The sequence below is a fragment of the Drosophila sechellia genome, chromosome 3R (genome assembly GCF_004382195.2).
Source record: "Drosophila sechellia strain sech25 chromosome 3R, ASM438219v1, whole genome shotgun sequence".
In the NCBI taxonomy this organism is placed as follows: Eukaryota; Metazoa; Arthropoda; class Insecta; order Diptera; family Drosophilidae; genus Drosophila; species Drosophila sechellia.
The window spans coordinates 12,882,813-12,895,094 of NC_045952.1; the positions used below are offsets into that span (position 1 = coordinate 12,882,813).

Sequence of the window (12,282 nt, forward strand, 5' to 3'; positions counted from 1 at the left end):
TTTTAATTTTCCTCGCAGCCTTTGTTCTTTTCCTGAAGTCATTGTTGTGGCTGATTCCTGGATTTCTTTTTTCACATTTCTCAATTTGCCGCCTCCGTGGAAAGTTTAAATAAACATAAAATGGGCGACACTGCCGTGGAAATGTGTCTCTTTTCCCCATGCCACTTTTCACTTCTGCCCACATATGAGCGTGGAAAAACAACAAATTGACATATCGAGGCCGAAAAATTGCAAAAGCAGGAGACAGTAAATTTGTGTTTCGGTCTCGGTTGTTTTTGTTGTGTAAATCGTTGTGAAATTCATCGGATATGAAAATCTAATGATTTGTAAAGGCGTCGATAAGCGGGAAAAGTGTAAAGGGAAAACAGACTGGCCCTGGGGTCCTTCGGGAAAAGTTTACAACGCCTTACCCCCTTGATTGTTGGGGTTTCAGCATAGGCTGGGAAAAGGATTTTCAGCATTTATTGAAATATTATTATGTGCTTATATGTATGAGTGAATGTACGTGTGTGTGAGTAAAAAACTTTTCATAACTTAAGCCGCACACATGCACACGCACACCACCCAGCAAATTAAAGCCAACCCATGTTTGCCTAAGAAAATTCAGCTGGCTAAAAAGTTTTTCTCATTCCGGCCAAAACTAAAAATCAATTCAAAGTTTCGCCCCAAGCCTTGGCTACTCCATTCTCTGTTCTTTTTGCTTTCGGTTTATGGGTCATGTAGTGGAGCATCTGGGAGTATCTGTGAACTCTATATCGGATTAAGAGCCATTATCTTTTTGGCTTAATCTATGCTCAACGCAGCGGGAAATTTATTGTGTAAATTGTATTTATTTTAGATTTATAGATACATATGTCCGTGTATAAGTACATATAAATTTCTTAGCTCCCTCTTGAGCCGAGATTTCTGGTCTTTCGTGCGGCATTAAAAAATATTTACAGTGTCTAGACTTGCCAGCGCATAAATCAAATGCATGCGAGATTTCTCTGTTCGCTGCAAAAAGGAAAACTTTCTGAGTTTGCGAGTATGTGTGTGTTCGCTTTTAATGTGCAGTGTGTGGCAAAAAGTGCTAGAATAAGAAATATTTCGGAGCTAAGTTGCACCGCAAATGTATTTAAGAGACTGGAGAAAAAATTAAAATTTGTATCAGACAACTGCTCTCTATCTATGATGAAATAAAACCTTTCCGAACGCCAATTTTGTAATTCGCTGAACTTGCAATTGATAATTTTGTTGTACACATAGAAAAACTATTACAGAAAATTACTCGCCACGTCTCAATCCACTTGGGTCCAAAACAAAACGCATGCCGAAGGCAAATCGATCTGTGGGCAGGTTCATCACTACACTGAAACCCATTTGCAGTGGCAAATGCGTCAGATATCTGGGGAAAAACAAGATGAACTAAGATTGGTTTTTACGAATGATCCTTTACCCACTTTGTCCACATAAAGCCCACGGAGGCATCCGAATCGAACATCCCATGCACAGCTGAGTTCCAGAAGTTCCACTGATAGCATATTGTGGCAATGGTCTTTCGGGTATTACGATTCCACGCCAAGAGATTGGCCATCTGGATATGGGGATGAATGCGCTGCCAGTAGCTGACATCCAATCCCTGCCTCGATGCAGTGGCAGCCAATGAGTAGTTATAATGGGAGTAACTTAAGGGATGAGATATAATATTCTCCAGTAAATAGGGCTTATTATTCATGGTACTACTACAATCTCACCGTGCTGCGAGTGCCAGATCCGGAGTCAGTTTCTGGGGATCGTTCCACTCCAGCAGAAGTTCCCCGCCGAGTGCCCAATGGGCGGATACCGATCTCATCACGGACATCGTGCAACGTCCATTTTCATTCCGCACATTGTAGAAGTTGGCGGTCCACGTGTCACATGGCCTCGTCCACTCGACCGTATACTGGCTCTCCACCGGAGCGGTTTCTCTGGCCTTCTGCAGCACGGCCTCCATGCGAAGGGATTGAAAAGGATAGTACAGGATGTTCAGGTTGGCAGCGAGCGAAGTGGGATGTATGTCGCCCATAATGGTTGGGGTGTACTGCAAAATATTAAACAAGAATTACATTTGTCGCGAAATTTATAATTTAATTTTTGTTGTAAATTATAAATTAAATTACCATAGTATCGTCTTGAACCCGAAACGTGTAGAGTCCTCCGAAGCGAAACCCAGATGGCCTGATGTGACTGAGTACCCAGGAGGCCGTGATGTATTTGTTGGGAGCCAGGCGGTGGAGGTAGTCCAGTTCGATGCCATCGTAGAACTTGGGCATAACCCGATGGGCCAGGATGTGCAGATTCTGGACATTGCCGGGATTCTTCTTGTTGCAATGTCCGCTGACGCGTTCGAAGCAATCCGGAAAGAAGATGCCCAGTTCGGAGTTCTTGTAGGGGGGGCAATTCTTGCATGACATATCGATGGTGGGTGGGTGTTTTGCTGGAGAGATGTGGAAGAAACGGCAAGCAGTGTGATATAGAAGTTGGTATTGATCTTGCGCTGTTCGGGTTTTTGGTGGCGTTTGATGAAAGCTGAACTGAAACTGTTGCTTTTTATTTTTACTCAGCAACAAGAAACGAAAATGTTACATAGACCTGATGTTCGATCAAATATTTATGATATACATGAATGGTTTGGGGCCGTTTGCCTTGCAGACAGCGCATTCAAGCAAAAATATCATCAGCTGTCAATTGTCATTTTATGCGCCATTTCGTGGGATCCTTTTTGCTTTCGCCAGCCTTTCCGCTTTTACATCAGGCTTGTCACACCATTAGGCGCATTTCACACTTTTTACATTATTTATATGCCATCGTCTTCTGCCTTTCGGTTTTTATTCTCTTCGTCTGTCGCCGACGCCTCCTTGGCCTGTTCCTTCCTCTTTCCCCTCTTCACTTGTCCATTCGACAGGACATGAAATATTTAAACAGCGAGTCCAAGCCAGCTCTTAAAGGATAATGGTTGCAGCTGCGAAGATGCGCATGATGATGATGTATGTATGTATGTAGCCACGCTTCGCGTGTCACCAGGGTTATGGTCTTCATGGACGCATTCGGTTTGGTTTGCTATCTGAACAACGGAGTGGAGTTATGGATGGGATAATCTGGAGCGACAAATCACTGAAGCAAGTTGGGTAATTTCTTGATTAAATTCAAAGGATGTCTGTATGCAAGAACTTATGAACTTGAGACTTTAATCTTTCAATGAGGATTCCTAGCGAAACCGAATAAAACTCGATTTTTAAAGAGTTATGAGCAGTAAGACTTCCCTCCGCTAGGTGGTGCTTTTCAGCAATCTAAGAAACAGATTCTTTACTGAATATCTGGTATCTGATAGTTGCGACACCTTTACAATCCAAATCCATTCCTAAACCCAAAGAATTAACTCGTAATGAAAATCTCCTGCTTAAACTTCCGTGTATTGCTTAAGACATTTGGAAATGTAATCAAATGCTTAAAGCTTAAAGGAAGCTAATACGCTCAGTGGAAAGAGCATAAATGACAATGGGAATGACGGTTGCCAGATGTCCTCTAAGCCGATTTCCAGTCGCAGTTCATGAAAGCAAATGCAAAAGTTGTTTATTCAGCAGCTCAGTCGCGGCTCGGGCTTTTTACTTTCCCACCAACCTAACAGCCCAGCAGCTCCTTCATAAGCCAAAACCTCGCCTTCCCGGTGGTGAAGACATCACTTATTTAGACGCCAGCACTTAAATTTATCACTCAGCCAGCAGCTGGCGGACTGTCTGTCTGTCTGGTTCAGCCATTTGCTTTAATGTAATATGCGTAAATATAAAGGGGAAATATAAGGGGGATCCACCCGCATTCTAAGTTCTGCAAATAAAAGCTCAACGCGGCCGCAGAACTTTTGCCAGAAAACCACAAATGCTCAAAGGAAAAGGCGAATTATTTGGAATGGGTATTCGACATGATAATCATAAGTAAATAGCAAAAGTGCCCACGAGAAAAACTCGATCACGCCTAATTGCTAGGACATATTTAAAATCCATTATTCCAAGTTATTTAAATTTTAAAATAAAACCTTTATCTTTTTATAATATTAAGCACATGCAGTTGAATTGATTGCGACTATCACCCAGTTTTTTGTAGATTTGTAAATCCAATTATTATTTATGGCAATTCGTGTTATTATTTTTCCGACGACCAAAACAAACTGTTGCTCGGCCACAAGTACACACTTACCTTTTTTTTTTTAAGGTAAACAATATTGACCCAATTGTGGTGAAGTTTTAAAGTTCCGGATGAAATGCGGAATCAGCAATCGGATTTCCAATTCGGAGTGATAAACAAACAGAGTGTACTTTCAGTAGAAGTTCGCTTTTAAGGACAGTTAAATTTACAATACTCGACCTCCATTAACTTATGAACTTTTTCTCTGGTATTGCAAAAACTTTGTGTCCGCTCTTAAGCAAATATCCAAATGAATATAAATTAAAATTGAAATATAAATGATACGCTACAGGAGAAAAACACTGTGGGCTAAGTAAGTAAAAATGCAAAAAAAAAGGTATATAAATAAATAAAACAAAAAATACGTCAACATTTAAAATATTTACTGTGCAGCATTGTAAAAATTGTAAAACATCGAAGGATGAAGAAAAAAAAAAACAATTCAATCGCATTTCGATGCACAATTTATTTATTTATCTTGTGTTTACTGCTTTTTTATTGAATTCTTTTTGTTTGCATGTGTGTGAAATTCGTACTATCGTGTTTATTTTTTTAATTGCTCATGGTTTTTATGCATTTTGCATATAATTTAATTTTATTTATTACGTTTTAAAAATGAGACGAAAAAATATACAAAAACATCAAAAAGGAGTTGAGTGGGCTATAAATTTTTAATATTTTGAGCAATTTCGATTTTTGGTGCGGCGCGCGGATGTGAAAGGCAGCACTTCTGTAAATTCGTTATCAATAAATGTTATTTGTGTTCACTTAAACTCTTATTGTGTTCGTTTGCCACCTAGGGGGAATTGAAATGGGATTGTAACAATTACAATAAAAATGCTTAAAACGTAGTGTACAGTCGTTGTTGTTAAGTGGTACGCTTTTTGAACAAATATTTATAATCTAAAATACATGAATATTCAAAGTGCAAACAAATTATTATGAACTAATGCAGTGAAAATACGTAATACATTTGTGCTATTTTAAGACAGAAACTTATGTTTGATGTGTGTAAACATTATGTATAAATATAAAAGCAATTTAGTGATTATGAGTTCATGGGTTCTATTTAATTGATTTGGTTATCCCTTTTAAGCGCAGAAATGGAAAGTGCTTTCAAGTACAAACCGATTCTTATAACCCTATTCCACCTCTCGAGAGATCTCAATTCCTTCACACTTATTTCAGCTCCATTAAATATTTACAATGAGGCAAACAAATCAAAGTGACAACAAACAGAGGCATCTCCCCCAGAACTTTTACTGATTTTCGCTTAACCAAATATTTGCATACCTCGCCCGATTTTCCTCTAGAGAATGAAAACGAGTATATATCCCTTTGACTTGACGTGAAAGAGTTCGCAAACCGAGTCCTTGGCACTTGGGCACGATTTGCATTAAGGAGCGACTCGTCGAATCTCCCTCGTGCCATCGAAGTGGCTAAAAAGTGACTTCGACGCTTTGCCATTGGCATCCATTATTTTGTAATTATTTAAGTGCCTTCAATGAGGCACCTTATTGATGATGACAGTGGTGCTGCTGCTTCTGGCCCCCACGCCCATCCATCCACATTCGCCCGAAGCGGCGCTGGGCAATAAGTGAAAAAAATCAAAAAGCCATAAAAACTTTACACAATCGAAACGTGCAAAAGTTGATTTTTGCCAACGCCAGCAAGCAAAGCTGAAGAATTCGCCCATCGAGGCCGACAACAAATGGAATCGAAGGGAAAATAAAAAAGTTAGACAACAAAATCAAAGGGCGGCCGGCATGGGATGTTAACTTACTTCGTATGCCCATTTTATAAAGAGTGTGATCTATATGTGGAACAAAGTGTAACAAGGGGTTTTGAAAATGTTAAATATTTTGACAAAAATCGTGGCATTCGTATTCTAATATTCTAAAATAGGTGTGTGGTGTTTTTCAGAATACGCTTTTTTTAAGGAACAGCAAGTAGTGGGTATCTTTTAGTCGGCGAAGTTTGGCTTGACCTTTCACTACTTTCTGTTTCTCTTCTGCAAAGCGTGGGAGGCTAATATGAGGACAGCAAGGGACTCAGGAATGGGAAAGGAGGACGCAGAGTGTACAACAGGAGGAGAGTGGACTGAAAAGGACAGGCAGAGTCGACCCATAAAAAACGAGAGCGAATAAAAAGCGCAAGAAAATTACTTTCCGCTCTACAAATTTCTGGAGAGGGTAAAAGACAGAGGCAGTGGTGCCAGATTAATGGGAAATTTCTTGTTTTTAATTAAACAATGTATAATATTATAAAACAAAAAAAAATAATATAACAGCACCCATCAATATGTTTCATGCATATTTTAATTTTTAATATTTTGTTTACACATTTGCACATTTCGTCACACTGTGCCACATAGAAGTCAGCAATCTTGGCCATCCACAAAGTCAAGCGTGTAAAGTAAGTAAAGATGCGAGTAAAAACCTTTTCCGCCTTTTCAGCTTTCCTATCGGCCCTTTTGAGGCATTATGTACTGACAATTTTCATGATTATGCGCTTACGGATTTCGAGAGTGTCCAGCTCCAGTCCGCAGTACTCCGTGGCATCCTTCCCTATCCCAATCATCATCTCTCAGTGTACGGGTGAGCGCAGCTGTTAAGCCTTTTCCGTTTCCGTTGTCGTTTATTTTCGTGCTGTTCATGACTTGACTTTGGCGCCTAGCTAAGTATTGATAGTATTGGATACCAACGACATGGACATGGGATTGGGGGCTGAAAGCTGGGGCTTCCTGGTTATGGCCATCAAAACGGAAATGAAGATGGGGATTCCATTCAATTGGCTTTCGGAGGATGCCAACTTCATGTGTGAGTGTTTGAGCTGCTGGCTGGGATGTGAAAAGTGTTGCCGATTGTTGGTAGCTAGACATTTTACGGGTAATTATCGAATGTGCTATCCTGGGGAAGAGGGGATGGCTGATGATTGAGTATCCATTGGGAAAAACGGGAGTGCTAGAAAAGTGAGTGATAGATTAAAGATTAATCCCTAGGGTTAAGCACTCGGTATATGGGACAGAAGATGTGAAAGCAGATTATCCCTTTGAAGATTAAGCTACTGAAAATGAAGAGCACACATTTTGAAAATTAACTTGAGAAGAATTTTAAGGTTTCATTAAATTGACTTACCAGTCTTAAAGATTACCGTAACTTAATCAAATTTAATGAATTCCCCTTTCCTGAAGTTTTACCCAAACTAAGTGTTTCCTTTATGCTTCGACTTTCATTAGCCGAAATTTATATCCAAGTCAAAAATTCAATTACCGCTGAGCGTTTTGATTAGCTACCAATATCGAAAAGGAATCCGCGTTCGGGCGCAAATCTTGGCCATAAAATTGTCATAACTGCAAAGTTATTGTGACATTTCCAATAAACGGAAAAGAGGGAAAACGCCAGCTGTGTCTCCTCCATTGGAGGAGTAGAAGGGACAGGGGTAAAACTCCCGTCTGTTCGTTGGTTAATTTACTACAATGCGCCCAATATGCAACATAAATAATGCCGAGCATCCGACATAAATAACCGGGGATGCTAAAATTGGCAGGAGGAAAACGGGAGTCGGGATGGTTAAGCAGCTGCTGCTGCAGTCAATTTCAGTGTTCGTCTGTTGTAACTGTAACAATTAATTAGAAACTAACAAAGTTCCACTTGGCAGGCGCTAAACTTGTCCCAGGACTCGAAGACCCAAGCGAACCGAATCGAATCGAAGGCGACAGTCGAAAGAAAACGAAGACTGTCGCGCACATAAAGCGCTTTTAATTGATTTTCTTGTTACGTGCGCTGGAGAATCGGAAGCGAAATTGTCGCTTCTGGCTCCTTGAAGGTCCAACTGAAAGTATCCCAGCCCAACGCCAGTAATCGTTCATTCATTCATTGGAATTGTAGTTAATTAATAAATTATTCCGAGCGATTGAACCAACAATGTAGCAGAGTAAAAACTTTCACTGGGAGCTTTAATTACCTTTTGGTCGCAGGACTTAGCCAGTGTCTCGCCTTCTTCGTTTTTTCATCTCTCTAGGTTGGTTTTATTCTGTTCGCTACAATTAAACACATTTCATTTGCGAATGTTTATGGTGCCTGCATGATGCGTATACGCAATGTGTTCGCTCTGCTGCTTGCATGTCGCGTATACGCAGTGTGTGCCGCCTGGCCAACACAGCCTCGTAAATGCGTGTGCGTGGCCCATTCGAGCGTACATATTTCTTTTTAAAGATACGACCATGGCATAAATGTTTAGCCACAGCCATGCTTTTCTTGGCTTTCTTCACAGCATGCAATTAAATTTCGTTTTATTTTATGTCCAGCAAGTGGCGTAGCATAAGCCTGGTCTCAGGTGCGTGGTAAAAATGAGGAAATTTATTAAAAGACAAATTAATTTCTGCCAATATTCAGTAAATGCCACAAATTTAGTAAAGGTTCAAATAGGCTTGCCTTAATTGCTAATTAAAGAAAATGCTCTTGTGCTTACTATCTCAATTTATACACATTAATGGAACTTTCTATAAAATTGTTCAAACCACTATATTTCAAATACTTTTAAAGTTGACAAATTTTCTTATTGGAAATATTGCTTTCCTCACATTCACATTCTGATTTCCATACGTATAAATTTCCACTTATTTATTTGTTGAATACACATATTGCAACTTTTATGTGAGCAAGGAAATTCCATAAATTCAAAAGGCAGCCGAATGGTAAATACAGTTTTCATAAAAAATAATTAAATAAACAGAACATACTAGCTCGGGCTCAGAGAGACCAGAAACCAAAAGGCATTAGCAGCAGATTACTGTCGGGAGGCGTCGCTGGGACGATTTGGGGTCACGTCGTGCTCCAACTTGCAGCTTGCATCTCGAAATCCGACTCTGGCCCAAAGAGTCATTAGCAATGTGACCCAGAAATGGACTAACCACATAAAATTTTATGCTGTTTGCCATAATAAATTTAATTAAAAAATCAAATTGACTGAGAGAGAAAAGTCGGGGCCGAACTACCAGCGTCCACTTGAACATTAGCCCCACTCACAGACCGACCGAGTCGCAATTTGTTGCCTACGAATGTGCTGAGTAATATTTGGGTCAACTTCAGCCGGTCGACAGTCGCCTTAATGGCCAGCAGAAGGCTACAAACGAGTACCAGGCAGTCAGATGGAATTATCAGACTTTACAAAATTGCTTTCGGACATCTGAAGTGCATTTTATGGAAAGCCTAGGGGCAAAACGAATGGCACAAAAAATTAAGCGCAAAATAAATGTCTTCAGCTCACCTTGAGCAAGTCGAAAGTTAGGAGAGAAAGTTAGACAAAAGTTTATTTTTTCAATTTACTTTCTCAGTGGCTCTTCGTGGCTGCTTTTCATTCCTTATCAATTTGTTGGAATTTTCTTTTATGAGCTGCCAGTTAATTAGGAAATTAAAGAGTGAAAGGGGAGCAATATCTGGGCGGCTAATCAGCTGAATGCTGTGGAAGCAGCCAACTCAAAGGTGTTCGAACCGGAAATGAGGTAATCCAGGAAGTGAGCTGAAATCAGCTTGGAAAATACTAAATGATTTTCACCTTAATTGACTAGAAAATCAGCTGAGGAGTAGCGAAGTGATTGAACCAACCCTTTTAAATCTAAAAATGCTCTTCAAGGTTTTGTTCATTCGTTTATTGCTTATTTTACTTATAATTTTTTATAGGAGCGATCTCATTTTGTCCAGGAATTCATCTATAAAGTCGGCCTCCGATCTGTTAAATTGCCTGGCGCGATCAATACTATATTCAAAGTTTGACTCATCATTCAGACGCTTATAGGCTGCTGCCCTATAAAGCCAAGCACGCAGATATTGTTCGTCAATTTTGGCCAACACATAATCACAATCTATAATGCTTAGCTTAAATTCGCGCAACCTTAAAGTATAAATTGATTGATTTATAATAAAAATAATCGATTTTTATAAAAAAAACGTACTTGATAAAGCAAAGGGCCCGATTTACGTACAGAACAGGTGAGTCTTTAATGTATTGTATACCCTTTGAATAGTAGTCTTTGGCTAAACTAAAGTTTAGTTTACGATACTCGCGATTACCCATCCGACGAAATGTTTCGGCCACATCTTCACGCTGTTCTCTGGCCAAAACGCGATCATCGGGTTCCGAATCAATCTGACGCATAAACGTGAATTGATTCGTGTTAATTGAGACTCTTTTTGCTTTGCCTCGACGTAATGTTGTGCTGCTTGCAGCACTTCGCCGTGTCACAATACATTTTATGTCATCCATGGTAACCAAAGATTTTTGTCTTTTTTTTGACGATCTGAAAAGAAAATTGGGTTTTAATAGATATGACTCATCGGTTAACTGGCTACCCACTCGGTCTTGTTGGCGTTTTCGAGCACGTCCAGATACTCGATCACATCTTCCACCTTGGTAGGTTGTTCATTAAGAAACGACTCGTCTGCTGCTGGGTGCTGATATATAAAAAGTTCTGGTTTGGGTAGTTCTAAGCCAAATGGTTTTTCATGTTCATCTTTTTTGTCCAGTGTATTGGCGGGCATTTTAAGTTTTATATATATTTTTTTTTACTTTATTGTGTTTAAGTATAATAACGTGTGATGTTGTGTGTTAATACACTGTTGATATTTGACAATAAAATCATTTCTAATCGTAAGTTGCTGATATCCACCCAAATGTAATATTCTTTTCGACTAAGCCTAATGATATTTTATAATTCCCATTTTGCTCATTTCCTTTTGTCATCGTTATTCCTTGCCTTTTCCTGCCTCTCACACCCACTTCCTGCCATCATCTGATTATATATTCCTTTCAAATTAATTGACTTTTGCATCAGCAAATTAAATTGTCGCGACCCAGAATCTTTTGCGCTCCGCCACAAAACCAAAACCAATCCAGCTAAAAACCCGATTTAACCCAAACCAAACCAAACCAGATTCGAATTCCCCGCCCATTGGCAGGTTTCCTTCTGTGATTGTGCTTCTTCACTCCGGAGCCGTAGGATATTTTTGCATAAAATCCTGTGCGCTGCGAGTGATTTTTAATTTGAATTAAAAATGCATCATTGCGTTGATTTAATGCACACACAATTAAAACGGCAAGTCAGGAAATTGCCAAATGCATTTAAAAGCCATGAGAAAATCCAAATGCGAAAATCAATGAGCAATTGTGAATGCAAATTGGAAAAATTCGAAGCGAGGGGCTTAAAACCAGAGCAAAACAAGACAGCAGATAAAAAAAAAAGTTGAACGCGTTCAAATTAAATGAACTGAATGTAAATCAAACTAATGTTGAGCTGACAACATACGCACATTTCACCCCTCTTCACATCGCTTTTCCGAGGAAAAGCTGAAAAGTTTCGCCTGCTAATCGCTAATTGCTTTTAAAGACAGACTGGGGAAAATGGTGAAAATGCTGGTCTGGGGTGAGCTGTAATTGTCGCGCTGTTCAAAATGCTCAATTTGCAATGCAAATGTCAAGCATTAGTTCGTCAGCTAACGCCCGCTGTCAACAGATGGCGCCACAGCGAAATGAAAATACTTTTATGGCCCGCAGTGTATGTACAGTACGGTGCGTGCGCGGGGTGAGATTGCAGATCAAGCTGGCAGTGTTTGGCAACAGCTTAGAGCACAATCAATTAAACTGGTTTATTGACACTTTTCCTCCGACACAGACACACACACACGCACACTTGACACCAACACAGTGTACAGTGAAAATCGCTTAAGAAGGAGATAGGGAAATGTCCTTGGGGACAGTTAAGTACGCTGTTAAAAAAGAAAAAAATGTTTTTAAATTTTATCGTATTAGTATATAACTAAAATTTGTATTTTAGCAAATGTTGCCTGCATAAAATTCTATTTTTTTCGTTTCTTTTGGCGTTTACAAAGTTAATGTGTCAATTGGCTTGCTCCTTAAAAAGATCGCACTTCAATTCACCCTACACCCTCATAAAATCTTTTTCCCCAACGCACTTAGCACCCCATCTACCCTATAAACACTTGAACGTCCCATACGCAAAAAAGTAAACTGTGCAATTAGTTGACTTAACTTCTGTGACATGGAATTGCCAATTTATTAAGC

General features: G+C 39.6%; 2 protein-coding genes across 2 annotated transcripts; both read right to left on the reverse strand.

Moving 5' to 3' along the window:
* Positions 1–1,183: 1,183 nt before the first annotated feature.
* On the reverse strand, positions 1,184–2,593 carry LOC6606219 (mitochondrial import receptor subunit TOM40 homolog 1). Its single transcript, XM_002030991.2, has 4 exons — positions 2,139–2,593; positions 1,734–2,059; positions 1,440–1,664; positions 1,184–1,384 (listed from the first exon to the last, which is right to left on the reverse strand). The coding sequence occupies exons 1-4, from the start codon at positions 2,430–2,432 to the stop codon at positions 1,264–1,266; spliced, it is 966 nt and encodes a 321-aa protein (XP_002031027.1). The 5' UTR covers positions 2,433–2,593; the 3' UTR covers positions 1,184–1,263.
* A 7,254-nt stretch (positions 2,594–9,847) lies between these two features.
* On the reverse strand, positions 9,848–10,846 carry LOC6606220 (tetratricopeptide repeat protein 12). Its single transcript, XM_032721571.1, has 3 exons — positions 10,558–10,846; positions 10,157–10,501; positions 9,848–10,095 (listed from the first exon to the last, which is right to left on the reverse strand). The coding sequence occupies exons 1-3, from the start codon at positions 10,740–10,742 to the stop codon at positions 9,879–9,881; spliced, it is 747 nt and encodes a 248-aa protein (XP_032577462.1). The 5' UTR covers positions 10,743–10,846; the 3' UTR covers positions 9,848–9,878.
* Positions 10,847–12,282: the final 1,436 nt, after the last annotated feature.